This window comes from Coregonus lavaretus, assembly GCF_964263955.1.
Source record: "Coregonus lavaretus genome assembly, chromosome: 6".
NCBI classification, from domain to species: Eukaryota; Metazoa; Chordata; class Actinopteri; order Salmoniformes; family Salmonidae; genus Coregonus; species Coregonus lavaretus.
Genome location: NC_139993.1, coordinates 35,572,159 through 35,593,421, shown reverse-complemented (window position 1 = coordinate 35,593,421; position 21,263 = coordinate 35,572,159). Strand labels below are relative to the sequence as shown.

The 21,263-nt window shown below is 43.9% G+C and overlaps 1 protein-coding gene across 1 annotated transcript in view; it reads left to right on the top strand.

The window, feature by feature from the left end:
* LOC311131421 (DNA-directed RNA polymerase, mitochondrial-like) overlaps positions 1-21,263 on the top strand; it is an 85,191-nt gene that overhangs the window by 23,978 nt on the left and 39,950 nt on the right. Inside the window, exons 6-14 of the mRNA XM_084164395.1 lie at positions 2,413-2,562; positions 6,581-6,748; positions 7,067-7,237; positions 7,346-7,585; positions 8,651-9,445; positions 9,607-9,729; positions 10,614-10,736; positions 11,851-12,030; positions 20,145-20,231. Coding sequence (XP_084020521.1) covers positions 2,413-2,562; positions 6,581-6,748; positions 7,067-7,237; positions 7,346-7,585; positions 8,651-9,445; positions 9,607-9,729; positions 10,614-10,736; positions 11,851-12,030; positions 20,145-20,231 — 2,037 coding nt within the window. The remainder of the gene's footprint in view (positions 1-2,412; positions 2,563-6,580; positions 6,749-7,066; positions 7,238-7,345; positions 7,586-8,650; positions 9,446-9,606; positions 9,730-10,613; positions 10,737-11,850; positions 12,031-20,144; positions 20,232-21,263) is intronic.

Below are 21,263 nucleotides of genomic sequence, written 5' to 3'. Positions count from 1 at the left end.
TAACTTTATAGTGCACTACTTTTGACCAGGGCCTTGGGGCTCTGGTCAAAAGTAGTGCACTATATAGGGAATAAGCTGCGGTGCCATTGCAAACCCACCCGAGATCTGCAACATTTACAATCTGCTACTGCTTTCATAATTGAGGACTGGATGAGAGAGTTGTTGTTGTTTACTCAGTGCCAAGGTTTCATAACACCGTCTCATGAGAAGTCTCAATTACTGTCGGCAAAAGCTCATTAAAATATAATTTGCGTAATGTACTATTTGGAAAATGTATGAAGTTGTAGGAAATGCAGTTTGATCTACTATTTAGACATTGTCATTGGAGATTTTGTTATTTTTTTCTTAATTGCCCTCACCCCCTTTTGATTAGATCAGTCGGGATTTATATGTATGCAATGTGTTTCTATACTTATAAAGCACACAGCCATCTTTGAGTGGTCATTCATTTTGGAGCCCTCTCCCGCCCTGGGCTATGGCTTAGCTGACAGTTATGTCTTTGCCAGGGGCCCTAGAAAACAGAGAGCGTGAGGAGAAGTAGAAGGAAAGGGAGAGAGGCGTGGTAGTTGTCCCATTCTGGCCCATGCTGATAGCCGGGCATCGCATGGCACTGCTCCCTCTCTGGACAATCTCAAAGCCCCTGGGCAGCAACAAGCATCTGACTCACTTCTCCACACGCAAACAACGATGCACATGAACAAATGCTTATTATTCAGTCCCCTCTCATGGCCCAGCATGAACTGCCGTAGACACACTGAAACACAATGTCTGAGACCTACACAGAGATGCGTCCAAATACGTCAGTGTATATACTGTCGTTTCTCAGCAGCAAAGCTTGGTCTTAAAGAAAAGATTAAGAGCCCATCTACTCCATAGAGAAGGTAGTATTATGCCATGATGTAGTGCAGTAGAGCCAATACCCAAGTGATGTATCTCCCAGGGAACCTTTATTTTGGCTGCTGTCCAATAGCGTGCAGTCTCCTCTCCTTTTGAGGACAGATTTAGTGTTTGTCTCCTGGGTTAATAATGCACCACACTGTACCACATCAACACCTATTGAATGTGTTTACTGATAATACCCAGGTGTCCTTGCACAGGCTACTGACGCCCTCTTTCAATAATAAATGACAACATGTAAAAGCACACCTCTCAGTATGTAGGCCTACTCCGTACACTTCCAGCTGGACCACTTAGCCAGCTCTGTATTTATATAGTCAGTGTATATGCGCTGTCCCTTTCTATGGGTTTTTAATTGGGTGGCTGCCAGACCTTTTTGGTGCTGGTTAAGCTTAAAGCAGCAGCACATAATGATATAAGCATATTAATTTTTTAATTAGCCACAGGGAGGGTGATAGGATGAAAGTTAATTTGCATATCTACTGGCCGTTAATTAAGGCTTTGTGAGTTTGGTTTGCATTAGTTTGTGCCCTCGTTTCATCCTTATTTGTCTCTGTCAGGTGACTGCAGTGCCTTCACTCCAAGCACTACACACACCCGCCCTGTTGGGCCAGTAAGCAAAAGGTTGCTGGTTGGAATCCCAGAGCCGACAAGGTGAAAAATCTGTTTGTGCCATTGAGCAAGGCACTTCATCATAATTGCTCCAGGGTCACCGTTGAATGGCAGACCCTGGCTGTGACCCCGCTCTCTGAGGGTGTCTCAGGGAGAGTGGGATATGCAAAAAACACATTTCCAATTCACACACGTGTATTAATAGCCACTTGTACATGTGTGAAGAAGGACAAATATAAGCACACACTACACACACAGAGAACTACACTGACTTTAAATGTTACCATCCAATTCTAGATGTAAACATGTGAATATCCATACTCCTATGTAAAGACATATCATTCGATTTCTCTGAAATGAATTGCCAATCGGTCAAGGTACCAGCCCACAGTAATACAATTTGATGGAGCACACAGGACATGACTATACCTTTTAACACTGAGCATAATAAGCCATTTGTTTTGCTTTATAGTCTTGTGGTGCTGAGCGTCTAGTGATTAAGGCTGGGTAAGGCTCTGTGTGTTGGAAGCAGACTGAGCTCTGTCTGCTTCTCCCTCTATCAGCTCAGCACCCTGACCTGACAGAACCCTCCCCATCACCACACTCCCTCATTATTCAGCACACACACCCTGTCTTTGGCCAGGATTGTACACACACACACACAGCGTGGACACACTCCCACGCACACATTCCAAAATGTATCAAAGCTATGTGTGTATTCTCCACGAGGAAACATTGATTTACCAGAATGTATCTACTATTGAGTCTAATAATAGACATTAGGTTTAATGTAGGCTCCCTTCCAGTGTGTGTCTCCTGTGATGCAAGGTAGTAGTCTCTCCCTGGAGATCCCAGTCTGTTTATGGCCCCCCTGACCCTCTTTTCTGTCTGTGTGTGTTTCAGAGGGTGGATGCTAAATACCCCAAGATGGCCTTCAGCCTGGACGAGCTGCGGGAGAGGTTCAGCCGTCAGCTGAGCATGGAGCAGGCCAGCACCATCACCATTCATTCTGTGGAGGCCATGAAGCCTGTCACCCCACACATGGCCAAGATGGTAAACAAACTGACCACCTACAGCTGGAGTTACACTGAAATATGCTACTATAGTAATACAGTATGGAATAGTAACACTGAAATACACTATAGTAATACAGTATGGAATAGTAACACACTGAAATACACTATAGTAATACAGTATGGAATAGTAACACTGAAATACACTATAGTAATACAGTATGGAATAGTAACACACTGAAATACACTATAGTAATACAGTATGGAATAGTAACACTGAAATACACTATAGTAATACAGTATGGAATAGTAACACACTGAAATACACTATAGTAATACAGTATGGAATAGTAACACACTGAAATACACTATAGTAATACAGTATGGAATAGTAACACACTGAAATACACTATAGTAATACAATATGGAATAGTAACACACTGAAATACACTATAGTAATACAGTATGGAATAGTAACACACTGAAATACACTATAGTAATACAGTATGGAATAGTAACACTGAAATACACTATAGTAATACAGTATGGAATAGTAACACACTGAAATACACTATAGTAATACAGTATGGAATAGTAACACACTGAAATACACTATAGTAATACAGTATGGAATAGTAACACACTGAAATACACTATAGTAATACAGTATGGAATAGTAACACACTGAAATACACTATAGTAATACAGTATGGAATAGTAACACACTGAAATACACTATAGTAATACAGTATGGAATAGTAACACACTGAAATACACTATAGTAATACAGTATGGAATAGTAACACACTGAAATACACTATAGTAATACAGTATGGAATAGTAACACACTGAAATACACTATAGTAATACAGTATGGAATAGTAACACACTGAAATACACTATAGTAATACAGTATGGAATAGTAACACACTGAAATACACTATAGTAATACAGTATGGAATAGTAACACACTGAAATACACTATAGTAATACACCGTAGTGATGCACTGAAACACAACCATGGTTTATTTCTTATTTAATATAAGATCTCAAATCACTTTACATTGTTTGGGGGACATTGTATTTAATCCATTGCCAATGACTAGTACTGAGCAATTAACCGAATGTCGGTTATTTTTCTGTGAGCTCAATGCACACATCGCACAGATTCTATAGAGATAAATCAGGTCCTGAACTGTGCGATGTAGTAGGGAGTTGTAGTTTCCAACAGGCCAATATTCTAAAAATAGTTTTGCGCATAAAATGCGGTAATTAACTACAATCGCCATAATCCATTTTGCATCTACTTGTCCAGTCTGTGTTTCTTTTACGCTTCCTGCTACAGAAGAGAGAAGAATGCGCGATCGTGAGGTGATTATAGAGAGCAGCTGTAGCTTCGCGAGGTATCTACCCTAAAATACATGATCTAAGTGATTGATAGTTGGTATTCAGCAGTCATAAAAGTATGCATTATTTACTTTGAAGAACTACAAAATAGTGATTTTGTCAGACAGAATAGGCAGCAGCTCTATAGAGATGAGATGATGACTTGGAATGAAATAATAAATATACACAACAACTGAAATATTTTATTAAAGTAATGTGAATAAATTATGCTTAGTAAGTGATAAGCAGTAATGGACAGTCACTACCATTATGGGACTTTTATTAATTGTTTTATTCTGTGTTACAGCATTCATGTATTTCTTTTTTTATAAACCCTTCTTTTCTTTTCTTTTTCCGAAACCAAACCAACCTCAAAAAACCCTAATCGCTCAGCACTACCAATGACAAAATCATATATTTTCATGATGTTGATTTTTTTATGTTCAGTCAGTGTCAACTGTGAGAAAAGTTTATGTCCAGACTTTAGTGAAAACTTTGAACATTATACATTGAGGCCACCAGACATCAGTTATATTATTCCTGCGATGTGTCCCTCTCCCCATATCTCAGTGGTCTGGGGCCAGGCATTGGCATTTACAGTTTAAACTCTCCCTGCATTTCCAGGCAATGTTTCAGACTGGGAGCGGGAGGACGAGGGTCCCTGGTGGTCCTGCAACATTTACAGCAGGCAAAGCAGAATGATAATATATTGTAATGGGGTTCTCCTGGGGAGGGAGCTGAATCACCTTTACAGGCCAGGCCAGCCTATCTGCTCGGTGTCAGCTGGGCTCTCTCCTCCTGGCATGGATGGGGAATATGACAGTCCCCTGGATGGAGGGCTGACCTGGTTTTACAACCTGACTGGAGACTTCTGTTCTGTTCTCTCACCATCTCTGAATCTGAACACATACAGATTCACCAAATATATTGGCACATTTGCATTATTCACTATTTATTTCTCAAATAAGTTGAAATTGAAAAACCTTGTGTTCACACGTGTATTTGTTTGATTTACAACTGCACAGAACCCCAAAAATGTAATTTATCTCATCTGTGGTAAGTTGGAGGTGCCTACAGGGTAAAAATAGCCATTCAATCCGTTTTTCAAAGAGAAAACATAATATTCTGCTTCATTGACCTCCATTGAAAGAGTGCAAGAGTGGGCCTCCCGAGCAGCGCAGCGGTCTAAGGCACTGCATCACAGTGTTGCGGCGTCACTACAGCCTGGGGTTCGATCCCAGACCGGGAGTCCCATAGGGCGGCGCACAATTGGCCCAGCGTCGTGCGGGTTAGGGGACGGTTTGGCCGGTGGAGCTTTACTTGGCTCATCGCGCTCTAGCGACTCCTTGTGGCTGGCCGGGCGCCTGCAGGCTGACTTCGGTTGTCAGTTGAACGGTGTTTCCTCCGACACTTTGGTGCAGCTGGCTTCCGGGTTAAGCAAGCGGATGTTAAGAATCGCGGTTTGGCGGGTCATGTTTCGGAGCAATGAGACAAGATCGTAATCACGAAATTAGGGGAAAAAGAGGGTAAAAATTACACAAATAAAGTGCAAGGGTGCCAAACATTGTACAAAACATTAGGAATACCTTCCAAATATTGAGTTGCACCCCATTTTGCCATCAGAACAGCCTCAATTCGTCGGGGCATGGACTCTACAATGTGTCGAAAGCGTTCCACAGGGATGCTGGCCCATGTTGACTCCAATGCTTCCCACAGTTGTGTCAAGTTGTCTGGATGTCCTTTGGGTGTTGGACCATTCTTGATACACACGGGAAACTGTTGAGCTTGAAAAACCCAGCAGCGTTGCAGTTCTTGACACACTCAAACCGGTGCGCCTGGCACCTATTACCCAGGGTTTCCGTTAGGAAAATGCGGCGCCACTACCCAGGAAACTTCCCAGTTGTCTTGAAAGCACCACAAGATGCTGCAGCAGAAGCTCTTGCGCTGTCTGACATATTTTCCACTCAAAGGCTCCGTATCTGTATGCTGTACCTGTGTGATAAATAAGACACATAACGAATATACTGTACACACGCCAATTTAATTCCACTAAATTATGCAAATTAAAATATAGACCGAAAAGCATGACCAGTATTTACATCGACTGGTATTTTCATCAATGAAGAGGCTAAAAACATTATTTCGCAATGGGATTTCTTCTTCTTCTCCCGGACAATTGGCCGGCACAATTATTTTATCGGACAAAAGCTGGCTATTACAGGCTAATGGAAACCCTGCTACTACCAGCCCCTGTTCAAAGGCACTTCAATCTTTTGTCTTGCCCATTCACCCTCTGAATGGCACACATACACAATCCATGTCTCAAGGCTTGAAAATCCTTATTTAACCTGTCTCCTCCCCTTCATCTACACTGATTGAAGTGGGTTTAACAAGTGATATCAATAAGGGGTCATAGCTTTCACCTGGTCAGTCTGTCATCGGAAGAGCAGGTGTTCCTAATGTTTTCTACACTCAGTGTATTTGGCAACTGTATGTGCTGAATACCACAGAACGACAGATCTAATGTGTTTTGTTGTTTAACCTTAAGTCAATTTTGAACTCATGTCCAGAGTGGATATAAGGCAGAACATGTTTTCATCCACCAGAAAAACACAGGACCATGCAGTATTAGAGTGAGACCATGTTGATGGTGTTGTACGTGTCTGTTTCAGCGGCACCTTCTGACGGAGCAGCGGTTAGTGTGGCACAAAGCCCTGGTTGGGGCCCTGAGGGAGAGCAAGATGATCCTGGCCAGCAGCACCCAGAAGGCCGTCAGACTCAGCCTCTACCCCTACCTCTGTCTGCTGGATGAAAATGACTATGTGGACATCATGGTCCAAGTATATAACCCGCTGAATAATATCAGTATATTGGACCTTGGGTCATATACACATCTGTTGTTTTAAGTGGTACCTTTTTGAAAGGTAATAATCTGAATGTTCCAAAGTTGAATTTGGCTTTCCACAAGGTTCTGTGCTTGGATCCCTCAGGTAAAACCCACTGAATCCCAGCAGTATCTATGACCATGGGTCCTATAGACCTCTGTTGTATTTAGAGTTCAGGGTTGAGGTTTATTTAGCAACTTTGTAGCATTACATAAAATGTCATTCTATAAAATACAGATGATCCTAATTATGTTGCTCTTTGTCTGTGGTCAGAGTCTGTCCAACCTGCCTCCCAGTGGGGAGTCTCTCCACGTCCTGGCCAAGGAGCTGGGCAACAGGGTCCACAACAAGTTCTGCATCCGCATGAAGGTACACAACCAGATGGTGGACAAGCTTAGCCATATCTACAATGAATATACTGAGCTACTGGCCAATGACTCTAAGGTATGACACTCTTCCACATCTGGTCTTTATCTGCATGCAATTAGAAGACATATAAAATAATTTACCTACTGTTTGACTTAAAGAAAACCTCCTTACTGTACCTTGCAGGAGTTTGATGTATTGCCTAGGGAGCGATGGTGGAAGCTGGAGGCAGAGCATAGCTCTGGTCCCTCCCTGCTGGGGGACGAGACCCACTGGCCTCATGCGGTGGTGGTGGAGCTGGGTACCTACCTGGTGGACCTCATGGTCAAGCACATGAAGGTGAACAGCGACATCCTCAACTCTGCCTACGACCGAAAGCTCATCCCTGTGCTCTACCACATGTATACCTTCCGCAGTAACAAACAGGTAAAAAATATACTAGAGTGGAAGTGTTAGTTGAAGTGATTTATGGCAGTTATTTTCTCCCAATTTATTCACCCAATTTCCCAGGCTTAGGGTTGGTTCCTCAACTAATTTTCGTGTCATGCCTTATTCTTCATGTCGCCATTTATGAGCGAAATCGATTGGTAGTGCAGCAGTGAAAAGCAGCCAGAACATAACAGGCGACCTTGGTTTTGGACAGGGCTGTCTGTCATAGCTTCTCCATCTGTCTTCAGCTCTCCTCTCTCACAGCTCAGCTCCCTCATATTACTCTCTCTGCCTGCACGGTCTGGGCTCATAGGCATATGAATAATAAAACCGCTTTCCCTGCAAGAGTGGACGGCGGGTCAGTTGAGTAAGACGAATGGCTTCCAAACAAATCCTTTTTTTACTGTCCCCTTAATTGGCTGGCTGATTGACTGCCCTGGGATAACTGACAAGGAAATTAAGACACTTTCTATTTTGTCCTCCGAGCCTCGTTCCTGGTGGGGAAAAAAGCGCCTGCTGCCGTCTCAACCTGGTGGACTTGATGTGCTTTGACAGTGGAGTCCGCTGTGGGTTTCAAAGCTCGTCTCTGGCCACCCCTCCCGCTGCTGTGCTGGCTGAGGGGGATAGAGGGTAGGCCAGCAGGGGTGCAGCCTAATGATTTTACAACATGCACAGTTAGGCTCTGCCTGGTTGATGGACTGAACTGAATCTGTTATAATATCTCTCTTTCTCTCTTTAGCTCTCTCTCTCTACACTGTTGGTTTATACTGTAGTGCTCTACAATGTTGTGTCTGTCTGGCTGGGTTTGGATGGTGAAGGCTTTCAGAGAGTAGCTAGTTCATCTCCGGCTGTCACGTGATTTAAAACTGCTATGAACCAGACGCCTTAGCTGAAGCCATGATTAATGTGTGTTGTCACAGCAAATAAGTCTGCCTGTTTTACTGAAGCTTAATTGAAACGTTCAGCTCTGTTTTGAGCAAATATTTGATTGGACTGGTACTGTAGCTGTGTGTTTATATTTAATGTATTTAATTGGATCTCTCGTGTTGTGATTGCCTCCAGGTCGGCTTCATCAAGCCGCACCCCATCCTGACGCAGATGCAGCAGGATGCCATGGACACCACGCTGACCTTTGACTCCTACGTGATGCCCATGCTGTGCCCGCCCGTGCCCTGGATCTCGGCTAAATTTGGCGCTTACCTCCTCACCCCCACCAAGATGATGCGCGCAGTGGAAGGCGCCAACCAGCATGAGATCCTGCTGGAGAAGTGCCAGGACGCGGACCTCCACCCCGTGCTGGACTCCCTCAACCAGCTGGGCAATGCAGCCTGGAGGATCAACCAGCCCCTGCTGGACATCATAATCTCCATCTTCAACGACAAGGGCAGCGAGAAGCTGGACGTCCCGCCGCCCAACTCCGAGGCCCCCAAGATCCCCCGCTACAACCAGCAGGACTCAGCCACCTTCACCTCAGCTGAGAAGGCCCACCTGAAGAGGGAGGTGGGCAAGGCCAAGAAGAAGTGCAGTGAGATGCACAGCATCAGGATGGACGCCCTCTATAAACTCTCCATCGCCAACCACATGAGGGACGAGGTCTTCTGGTTCCCCCACAACATGGACTTCCGCGGGCGCACCTACCCGTGCCCGCCCTACTTCAACCACCTGGGCAGCGATGTGACCAGGGCCGTCCTGGTGTTTGCGGAGGGGAAGCCCCTAGGGCCGGGCGGGCTGGACTGGCTGAAGATCCACCTGGTCAACCTGACGGGCCTGAAGAAACGCAGCTCGCTGGCTGGCAGGCTGGAGTATGCCAACACCATCATGGACGACATCCTGGACTCTGCAGACAACCCCCTCAACGTCAGTCTGCTAACAATGTTTTCTGTTTCTTATCATACTGTTGGAGCTCGTAGATTGTGATTATTATTCTACGCACTGGGAGATAATCTAACCATTGAGTAAAATGATGTTGTGTATCTAATACTGCATTGTCTATGTGGTTGTGTGTGTTTCCATGGCAGGGTAAGAAGTGGTGGCAGAATGCAGATGAACCCTGGCAAGCACTGGCCTGCTGTATGGAGATAGCCAATGCCGTCAGATCACCTGACCCCACACACTTCATCTCCCACTTTCCTGTACATCAGGTAATGACGCTGACCTCTAACCCCTACCACTTGACCCTCCATGTAGATCTGAAAGGATTATATAGGTAGGTGTAAGCAATATGGTCATATCGCCATACTACCCTCTGATAGGGTAGGTGGAACTTTTGCCTTACTGCTTACTCCTAGGGTCTAGGGGTCAATTTTTATTTCAACACCCTTCTATAGCTGCTCCCATTTACAACCTCTTAACGGGAAATGTCTCACTCATGCATCATACTGTTATTTTAAAAGCCACGTCAAAGTTAACAAGGTAATCAATTGTTGTTTTTATGTCACTTGACTTTGTGCTCAGTGGCTGCCCTGGCTGATCCAGCCAAAATGGTGTGTTCAGACATCAGTTAGCTTCTGTCTGTTGGCTGGGATCTGGCTGTGTAATAGAGCCGGTGGTACAGCAATCTGCAGGGGTAAGCACAATCCATGCCCAGTTAAAACCTCACAAAGAGCTGAGCAGCCCATCTACCTTGTCTTTCTGCTTCAGGACTCCATCCATGGCCTCGTTAAGCTTTTATTTGCCACCAATAAAAGTTGCTTATTTGCTTTCTCTTTTCCTTTATATCCTTCTCTCTCTGTCTGTCTGTCTGTCTGTCTGTCTGTGAGCTGTCAAGGTCCAGATGTCTTTTGGAATGAGCATAGTAATTTGAGTGGTACTTAATGGTCTGTTAGCGTTTATGTGCAAATTAAGTGATACTCGAGAGCCTCTGGAAAATTACAATCTGTGGGCTATGTCATTGTTGAATGAAACAAATGCTGCCAGCAGTATCACACCGTCTACTCGTCTCCATCCACCAGTTTTGTGATCTGTTATAGGGATGCATGTCCCTCTCTCTCTCTCTCTCTCTCTCTCTCTCTTTCCTCCCCCTCAGGATGGCTCGTGTAACGGCCTTCAGCACTATGCAGCCCTGGGTCGAGACGTGATCGGTGCCACCTCTGTGAACCTCATGCCCTGCGAGGTGCCCCAGGATGTCTACAGCGGGGTGGCACAGCAGGTCAGTCAGCCTGGGCACCAGAGGGCGCAGTGGGCAGGGGTTCTAGCTAATGCTGAGCTGGTTGAAACACCCTTATCTTACCACCTATACTGTAGCATTTACACCAAGGGTCAAAACAGCTTGGCTGGAATGCCAAAATTCATGTTCTATTTAACTTCTTAGGTCCTTGAAGAGTGTCTCACATTATCGAGCTTGCTTCTTTATTCATTTACCTGGTGGTTGGACTCCTAGGGAATGCAAGTCTACTTTTTCCTTAGCACTTAGCACAGGATACAATAACCTGCTCTCCTCAGCCTTACATCAGGCTTACTTTGCCTCTTTGCCCCAGAGCTCCTCTTTGCCCCAGTCCCTGCAGCACAGAAGGCACAGTCCAAGGATTCTGCTCTGACCAAGCTGCAAATTTTAGAGGGGAAACAATTTGAGGCTAATAGTGAGCCTATTGATTTTACATTTACATTTTCCATTTTAGTCATTTAGCAGACGCTCTTATCCAGAGCTTTAGCACCGGTGGGAGCGGAGAGTTTATGTTTTGATAAAAAAGCACAGTGTGGCCATGCCAAAAACATCAAGCCTCATTTAGCTGGAGCAGCAGAGTACATTGAGGAGTTCTCAATGAGCTGGGCTGCCCGTCAGAATCGTGCTGTATCAGTGCTCTCTGCTCCCTCCTACCTCATTGTCCACTCACCCCTGGGAGCTCTGATTAGAAAGCAGCTGATGAAATCAGCTCCGCTCTGAGTCCTAGGGAGGAGAAACACCTCCTGTACACACAGGGCCCCAATCATCCAGGTTACAATGTTTACAGGAAGGATAAACCCAGTGTATCTTTAAAGTGATTGCAGTTCATTGATTCAGACTGTAGACTTATAACTAGTACAGCAGGTTCTGTACAGGCTATACAGCAAACTTCTGCTAAAGCAACTGCTCTATTGAGTCAGTGTGGTAATTGTGTCACAGTCACTGACAGTCTAAATCATTGTACTGTCAATGTGGTGCTCTTATGCTCCCATATTATGCTCTGCGCCTGTCAGAGTCAATGAGTGATACTCTTTTGAGTCAGTGCGATTCCCTTTGGACAAGATAACAATGTGTTTGGTGCTCTCTGTGGGTTTTATAGGTGGAGGAGTTCCGTGCGCGGGATGCGGAGAAGGGTCTGAAGATCGCCCAGGTGCTGGAGGGCTTCATCAGCAGGAAGGTGGTGAAGCAGACGGTGATGACGGTGGTGTACGGGGTGACACGCTACGGAGGACGCCTCCAGATAGAGAAGAGGCTCAATGAGATTGATGACTTCCCCAAGGTAAGGCCTAGCAGTAGGCTCCAGTACCCCAGTGAGGACAATAAAGTCAATTGATCTGATTGGTTCCATTTATCCATCCTCAGGCGTTGGCTAAGCTATACCATTATACTAGTGTTGCACGGTATACCGGTACCACGGTAATATCACGGTACCAAAACGTCATGATACTTATGATACCGATATTTTAGAATACCGTAGTACCGTTTCATATGATACTACCAAATTTTCGGCCCTACCGATCTAAAGAACCTGCTGGAGCCTGTTATAAAATGTTTATACAGCCAGTTTTGTTCATAAATTCAGTTGAATTTAAGCAACAGCCACTAGTCTCTGACATGTGCCGGTCCAATAATATCCACTTCACTTTCATGCGCATATCACGTGTGGCAACTGTAATCAGCCAGCCACATCCCTTACCACCCTCACTCACCTGCTTATCTCCATCCACTCTTCCTGCACATCTATTCCTCAATTAAAATATAATTTAGCTGTGGTGGCGAGCGTAGATGCAGACCCTGATGAGTCTTCTGTTGTTACATTTGTTGCATTCGAGCAGCGTGCAGAGTGAGCAAAGTTGACATCATTTCATCGACTGTTATAACCAAGAGCACAGGCCAGTCTGAGTTGACTGCAAGTTCACTGTCACGCAGCCTCTGAGTGCCAGAGAGTGGAAATGGACAGGCATGCTTGCAGCTTTACAGCAAAGAAATGGCTTGTCTCTAGCCGAAACTGTAAAAAAAAAATACGACCCATAATACCGGAGATACCTTTTATTCTTTCTATCGTGCTTCGTGAGCATTTTACATCATTTCACAAACCATGTCACCGGCTTAAACTAATCATGGGTCGCTAATTATTGGTTTGATAACAAACAACGTTGTTCAGTCATGTTACTTAGCTAGCTAACAATGTGGTAACTTGACAGTAGGTCTACGCAAATTTGATTGGCACAGGAAGAAAAAAAAAAGGGTCTGCTACGCATGAGATGTGCTTCAAAGGTAGGATTTATATGGCCTAATGTAAGCCTGAACTATTTAAAAAATATATTTCTGGTGCTCCTTAAATTCTGTTTGGCGTTAAACGTTTTAAAAGTTGGAAGCAGTATGTGTATGAGCAAATCAGGCATTCTATGCAGTATTCTATTATACAGTGTGAAGTTGAATTCAATGTGATGTATTGAGTAGAAATGTGAATTTAAGTGACAGGTTTTTGCGTAGCAAATGAACAGAACGTTTAGAAAACTGGAACAAGCGTCCGGGGGACGGGGCGAACAGGACGTTAGGCCACTCAGATTTTTCCCCCGTGGTATCTCGATACTACTCGATATCGTGATACTTGGCCTGGTATCGTATAGTTAGTAACATTTTGGCATCGTGACAACACTACATTATACTGCTATACAGTAACTGTCACATATTAGCTGTTATTGTAGCTGTTTTGTTATTTGTGCACCATTTGACCACTTTTCAAATCCCTCAAGAGAGCTGTTGTTGGTTTTATGATGTCACTATGACCTTTCTATATGAATACTTACAGTCTTAAATAACGATCTCCTATATCATATGACAGTGTTACGGAAAATGGCATACACAGTGATACATTCTCATGTGTGTCATACTGATGGTTGTGATGTCATTCACTGTATATCCGTCTATGATACCCATTGATTTTATTGATCTTTAGCTACTTCACACAAGCACATAGGCCTATTATAATACAGTAGCAGGGGCGCAACTTTCACTGGGGACGGAGCACATTCTGAAATTCCCCCCACAATGGTGTGCTTTAGGACCATGCGATACTAAACGAGGCAATGGTGTGCTTTAGGACCATGTGAATGCCTCCAAGCGTCAGGTAGGCTGTTTGGAGTGTTTATCAGACTGGATTAAAAAAACATAAAAAATGATGTATCCCCTACTTCTAAAACCAAAGTTGCGCCCCTGTACAGTACTAACCTAATCTTATTTCTCCTAGTGGGGGGGGACATAATTTTCTCAGAGCCAGAGAGATGTGTTAACACTTCTAATTAGTTCAACGGGGAATCTGGGAACAGTGTAATGGGAAATTATTATTACAGTGGAACAGTTGGGGAAACCGCCTTATCACACTGAGATTTATATACCACTGTAATGTGACCATCATACTTCTCATAACCATTTAGTATTTATTTAGTACATTTGAGTATGTAGATGTGGTGGTTGGGATGTCATTAGGTACAGTGGTGTCAGGGGTAATGAGTGCTGATGGCAGTGCCATGGCCTCCCAGCCGGTCTAAGGGGCGCTGCTGTGATATGGTACAGTAAAACATCTGTGCAACTCCAACTGCAGAACACGGGAGGAGTTGGGATAGAGAGGCAGCAGCTGGGAGCTAGTGGCACCACACACTGATATCCTCTCCTCAGAGAGGTGGAGAGTTTGGATACCCCGGGTACACAGGGTACACAGTATATCCCCAGAGCACGTACACGGTAGTAGTACGCGAGTCAGCTGTTTGTTCACCAGCACCCGCCCGCAATTGCTAATAACCCATCCGCAACCGCCCGACTACATGTGATAAAGTGAAAATCTGAGGCCCGCACCCAACCCTAACCCGCAAATATCAAATATAGAAAATGCGCTATAGGCTACAGTCAAAGACTGCAGAACGATTCTTTGACAATCAATCAATTTTATTTTATATAGCCCTTCTTACATCAGCTAATATCTCGAAGTGCTGTACAGAAACCCAGCCTAAAACCCCAAACAGCTAGTAATGCAGGTGTAGAAGCACGGTGGCTAGGAAAAACTCCCTAGAAAGGCAAAACCTAGGAAGAAACCTAGAGAGGAACCAGGCTATGAGGGGTGGCCAGTCCTCTTCTGGCTGTGCCGGGTGGAGATTATAACAGAACCATGCCAAGATGTTCAAAAATGTTCATAAGTGACAAGCATGGTCAAATAATAATCAGGAATAAATCTCAGTTGGCTTTTCATAGCCGATCATTAAGAGTTGAAAACAGCAGGTCTGGGACAGGTAGGGGTTCCATAACCGCAGGCAGAACAGTTGAAACTGGAATAGCAGCAAGGCCAGGCGGACTGGGGACAGCAAGGAGTCACCACGGCCGGTAGTCCCGACGTATGGTCCTAGGGCTCAGGTCTCTCAGGGGGGTGCAGGATTTTTTGTTGTTGCCTCATTTAGATATGTATCTGCTTATAATTCCCGACATTTTGGTAGGCTATGTGTTAGTCAACTTGTCTATAATTAGATGCATGTGGCTTCTCGTTTGTCATTATGTCACTCTAGAAGACTAAATAAACTCTTGACATCGGTAAAGTTTTCTCTGTTGTCTTTCGCGGAGCAAAGACGTTTAGGGACTGGGGAGAAAATACAATAATGCAACAAAAAAAACGAACAGTTTTATGTGCAAAATGTCAAACTTACATCAGTTTAACCGGTTGTAAGGGAAAAGAAAGCAGTGAAAACGACCCAACTTGTTTCCGATAAGATTTCAGTTCGGCTTCGATGCATATTTTATGAGGTTGAAATACTATCCGCTTTTATGATAAAGGCAGCACCTCTACAGATGGTATCTAACTGAGCATTGCATTCTCTCAAGATGCAGAAATAAAGAAGTAATATTTCTCCACTCCTGTTCCCAAGTTCAAATTTTGACGACATTTGGTGTATCATTTTACTAGAAGAAATAACTCTGCAGGAGTTGTTATTAAGGCGACAGCCCTATTCGCACTGACTAGTATTACTAGAGAACATTCTTCCTCTTTTTTTAAATAATTTGACAGTAATGACAGAAGGCTGGAGTTTTTCTAGGCGTGAATATACACTGCTCAAAAAAATAAAGGGAACACTTAAACAACACAATGTAACTCCAAGTCAATCACACTTCTGTGAAATCAAACTGTCCACTTAGGAAGCAACACTGATTGACAATAAATGTCACATGCTGTTGTGCAAATGGAATAGACAACAGGTGGAAATTATAGGCAATTAGCAAGACACCCCCAATAAAGGAGTGGTTCTGCAGGTGGTGACCACAGACCACTTCTCAGTTCCTATGCTTCCTGGCTGATGTTTTGGTCACTTTTGAATGCTGGCGGTGCTTTCACTCTAGTGGTAGCATGAGACGGAGTCTACAACCCACACACGTGTCTCAGGTAGTGCAGCTCATCCAGGATGGCACATCAATGCGAGCTGTGGCAAGAAGGTTTGCTGTGTCTGTCAGCGTAGTGTCCAGAGCATGGAGGCGCTACCAGGAGACAGGAGACGTGGAGGAGGCCGTAGGAGGGCAACAACCCAGCAGCAGGACTGCTACCTCCGCCTTTGTGTAAGGAGGAGCAGGAGGAGCACTGCCAGAGCCCTGCAAAATGACCTCCAGCAGGCCACAAATGTGCATGTGTCTGCTCAAACGGTCAGAAACAGACTCCATGAGGGTGGTATGAGGGCCCGACGTCCACAGGTGGGGGTTGTGCTTACAGCCCAACACCATGCAGGACGTTTGGCATTTGCCAGAGAACACCAAGATTGGCAAATTCGCCACTGGCGCCCTGTGCTCTTCACAGATGAAAGCAGGTTCACACTGAGCACGTGACAGACGTGACAGAGTCTGGAGACGTTGTGGAGAACGTTCTGCTGCCTGCAACATCCTCCAGCATGACCGGTTGGCGGCGGGTCAGTCATGGTGTGGTGGGGTGGCATTTCTTTGGAGGGCCGCACAGCCCTCCATGTGCTCGCCAGAGGTAGCCTGACTGCCATTAGGTACCGAGATGAGATCCTCAGACCCCTTGTGAGACCATATGCTGGTGCGGTTGGCCCTGGGTTCCTCCTAATGCAAGACAATGCTAGACCTCATGTGGCTGGAGTGTGTCAGCAGTTCCTGCAAGAGGAATGGACTGGCCCGCCCGTTCCCCAGACCTGAATCCAATTGAGCACATCTGGGACATCATGTCTCGCTCCATCCACCAATGCCACGTTGCACCACAGACTGTCCAGGAGTTGGCGGATGCTTTAGTCCAGGTCTGGGAGGAGATCCCTCAGGAGACCATCCACCACGTCATCAGGAGCATGCCCAGGCGTTGTAGGGAGGTCATACAGGCACGTGGAGGCCACACACACTACTGAGCCTCATTTTGACTTGTTTTAAGGACATTACATCAAAGTTGGATCAGCCTGTAGTGTGGTTTTCCACTTTAATTTTGAGGGTGACTCCAAATCCAGACCTCCATGGGTTGATACATTTGATTTCCATTAATAATTTTTGTGATTTTGTTGTCAGCACATTCAACTATGTAAAGAAAAAAAGTATTTAATAAGATTATTTCATTCATTCAGATCTAGGATGTGTTTTTTTAGTGTTCCCTTAATTTTTTTGAGCAGTGTATTTCAACAAGTCCAGGGGATAACAGGCTACACTGATAACTTGAGCTTGGTTCCCATGTTTCTAAACCTTACCAAACCATCGTTGGTATACAGTCGCCATAATATTTTAAATAAGAAAGTGTGATGATAATCATTAGGATATTTTTGCGATCTGCAGTAGAAGACGTCCTAAATGCCCCCCAGCCTTCAGATATGAGCTAAACAGCTAACTTGCACTTGATATGCATTTTTAGGCTATGGATTAGAAAGTGAACTTGTTCCAAACGTTTATCTCTGTTGTATGCTACTTTGCTATCTATTAACAGCAAGGGTTGCAATAAATTACTTTGTTTTGTTTTACCCCATATGCAACTCTATGTTGTTGTTTTTATCGCACTGCTTTGCTTTATCTTGGCCAGGTCGCAGTTGTAAATGAGAACTTAAATAAAGGTGAAATAAAAAAATAAAAAATAGGCGCAATATTTTTTTATGATGCATTTGGCGATGTTCAACTCATTCGCACAAAACGTATAAACAAAAACATTTACTGTGAAAGTTGATACATGTAGGCCCTTCACATATAGGCTATGCGCAGCACTTCGTTCAATTTATCGAATCGGTTATTGTTTTCTTGCTCAAACCACGAGCAATACCTGTCAAACTCTGAAATTTCTCTCAAAACACAGGGATGTCGATAAGCCCGGGACTAGTATTATCAGACGACTGGAGTCAAAAAACAGTAGGTATTCTGGTAAATCAATGTCCAGATTTCAGTTAGCATTTAACCCACCTAAACAGTAGGCTACAGTTCCCTTGACATGCGATAGGCCCATTTGAAGTCCCGTCTTGGGACTGTCGAATTTGTATAGCACCTCACAATCAATACACATAACAGCTGGCACTGCTATCATCCTCTTAGCACTTTACTTTTCTGGCCCCCTTATCTTTATTTTCAACTCTCCGTTTGCAGCTTTTGTCTTATTTTATTAAACTTCGACAATGTCCTTTTTGCCGCCGTGGATTGACGTTAACTTTTTCTGGCCGTTCCCAAAAGCATTATTTGGCGTTTGGCTGTGTAGGCTATTTGGCGCGCGTACAGTTAAACCCAAAAATGTAGGTTTATGCACTAATACCAGATAGCCTAAAATAATGAAAGAAAAAACTCAATGTAGCCTATATAAATTGCACAATAATTATACATGTATTGTTTTTTAAAGTTATTGTTTCTCTTTATTCAACCCGCCCTTCGGCCACACAATATTTAATACACAATATTTAATTACCCTAAACCCATCCGCCCCTATGCGTGGACTGCGGATTATGAGTCAACCAGCGCTTCACTAGTACACGGCCCCAAAAGGCTCTGCTGTAGCGGTTTCCCAAATGTTAGCCTGATCCAAACTCCACAGCCAATACATCCATATCAACTAGGGCTGAGCGGGTTTATCATATACCGGTATTGATGCTCAGACCTTCTTGGGTTTTTACTTTACCTTCTATAACTGTATTTGAATGTTTGGTTTGTTGAATGTGATACCCCATGTGTAACGCCCATTTTTATAGTTTACTCCCGCTACTTGAGTCATCTCTCTCTCTCCATGCCACTTTCCACACAGACCTGGCCCCGCCCCCTGTCACTCAAGGAGCGCATTTGTTGTTCTTCGTCAACAAGACGCTTGCGTTCAGTCTGCTTGGTCAATGAAGCACATGCAACAATGTTGATGACAATGATGCTGTTTTCACATTGCTTCTTAATATAAACTCACTTGCGTTCTATAATTACACTATTCGTTTGTGTTTCTTACAACTGCAAACCGCTAGTTTATTTTCTGAGCAAGTTGGGCCTAAATCGTGTTAGCCGCTAATGCTAATAGAGCAAACATAATTAGCTATACAGCCTAATAATACCAGTGATGGTGTAGACCTAAATCAGCATGTTGTTTGTGTAACAGTATCTTCTAAATCAAAAAGGAATATGCGAAACAAGAATATGTTAGCTACATGAAGTAGCTATGAGAAAACATTCAATGTAGCCAAAGATTATAGGGTCCCCTAGGAAAAACTTATCAACACTTTGGTTCCTACCATGTCACAATAACTCCTCCCTGGCATTTTCATTAGTTGTCATGACAAACAACACTATATTCAAAGTGCCCGCTATTATATTCTAACTATAGAATTAGAATAATCATTCTATTTCCATGATTCTAGCAGTTCATCCAAGTGTTTTGCTCTAAATCGCAAGTCAAATCTCAATTGCAACATTTGGTTAAAAATAAGGCCTAGATTGTTTGCCCATATCATGCAGCCCTACATAGCAGTGTAGAAATTATCTAAAATGAGTGCAGGAAATGCAGAAATGTATGAAAATGCTAAAAATTATTTTGGGTTGAATTGAACAGTATAAAACAATCAGAATGGAGAAAGAATGTATGTGTTGCCACCCTAGGGTCACGCACTACTCATAAAGCAAATGTAGAACTTGTATTATTCAAAACATAAAATACTGTTAAATACCGTCATACCGTCATTTGTTTTTTAAACACTGTGATATTATATTTTGGCCATATCGCCCAGTCCTAATACATGTATCAACCCATTAATTTGATGGAACAGACCATCATTTACCTTGTGGAGTTCCTCAGTGTTGTGTACTTGGTCCTTTTACGCTTTTCGAATATGTGCAAATAAATGAATAAATAGATGCGCTTGATTTGGAAATATGTATTGTCCTGCCATTGAGATGTGTATGTTGTGATTGCAGGAGTATATATGGGATGCCTCTCATTACCTGGTCCACCAGGTGTTCAGCAGTCTGAAGGAGATGTTCACCGGCACCAGAGAGATCCAGGTACATGACACACATTACTAATATATCCATTTATCTGCTGCATATGCCGTCTCCACAGTTCACCCAGCATGCAAAAATAGTGTGTGAACTTATTATTAAAGACTAGTTTACTTTACTATTAGCACAATAGCCGTGCTCGTTCATCATATGCGAATGCATATGATTTATAGTTCACACACATTTAGGACGACATTCACCAGCACCTGGTACAGTCTCATACATTAAAACCATAGGAGAAAGAATGATCAGGGTAGCTTAAGGACCCACCACCCACTGTTTCTATGAGCTCCCCAGGGGGTGAGGGCTCATATGAAATATCCCCCCCTCGCCTTGCCCCTGCTCCCGGTTCATCTCTAAATGGGTCAGGTCCTGCTGGGTCTACACAGCAGTGGCTCAAGGAGAGAGCAGCAGTGGTTAGGTACATGATCAATCCCTCTCTCCCCCTCCTCTCCTCTCTGCCTGGGTGAGGGAGGGGAAAGTGGAGCGAGGGAGGTAGGAGGGCCACAAGGAACGCAGACAGTCTGATGAATGGGCAGTGGATGAGGACCTCTGTAATCCTAATATGGCTTCCATTCCTAGAGAGTGAATCTGTGTGAGAGAGAGTGAACAGACTCAGCAACTGCCAGCACAGTACTGTAATGTGTCTAGTGTAGTGTTCTACTGTCTGCAAGCAACAACTGTCCACCGGTTTCTACGAAAATGCTCCATCTGTTTGCACTGGATATAACTAATCACGGAAGAAACTGCATCTAAGTTTAAACTGATCATACTTTCAAGCTGCTGAGTGAATGTAATGTGTCTATTTTCTAAAAGGTTCCTCAATTTCACAAACATCCACATTTGAGCACAACATAAAAAATTTGTTATGTACTCACCAGTCAACAGTAGATGACAGAAGTGAATTGAATCCCCTAGCTCTGATGTGTATCTACAGTAGCTGGCAGCAGAGAAGTTGCATGCTGTGACCTGTGAGTGGTGTTTTAAGTGTCCTACTTAAGTTTCACTGAGTGACCACCTCTCCTCTGATTAGCT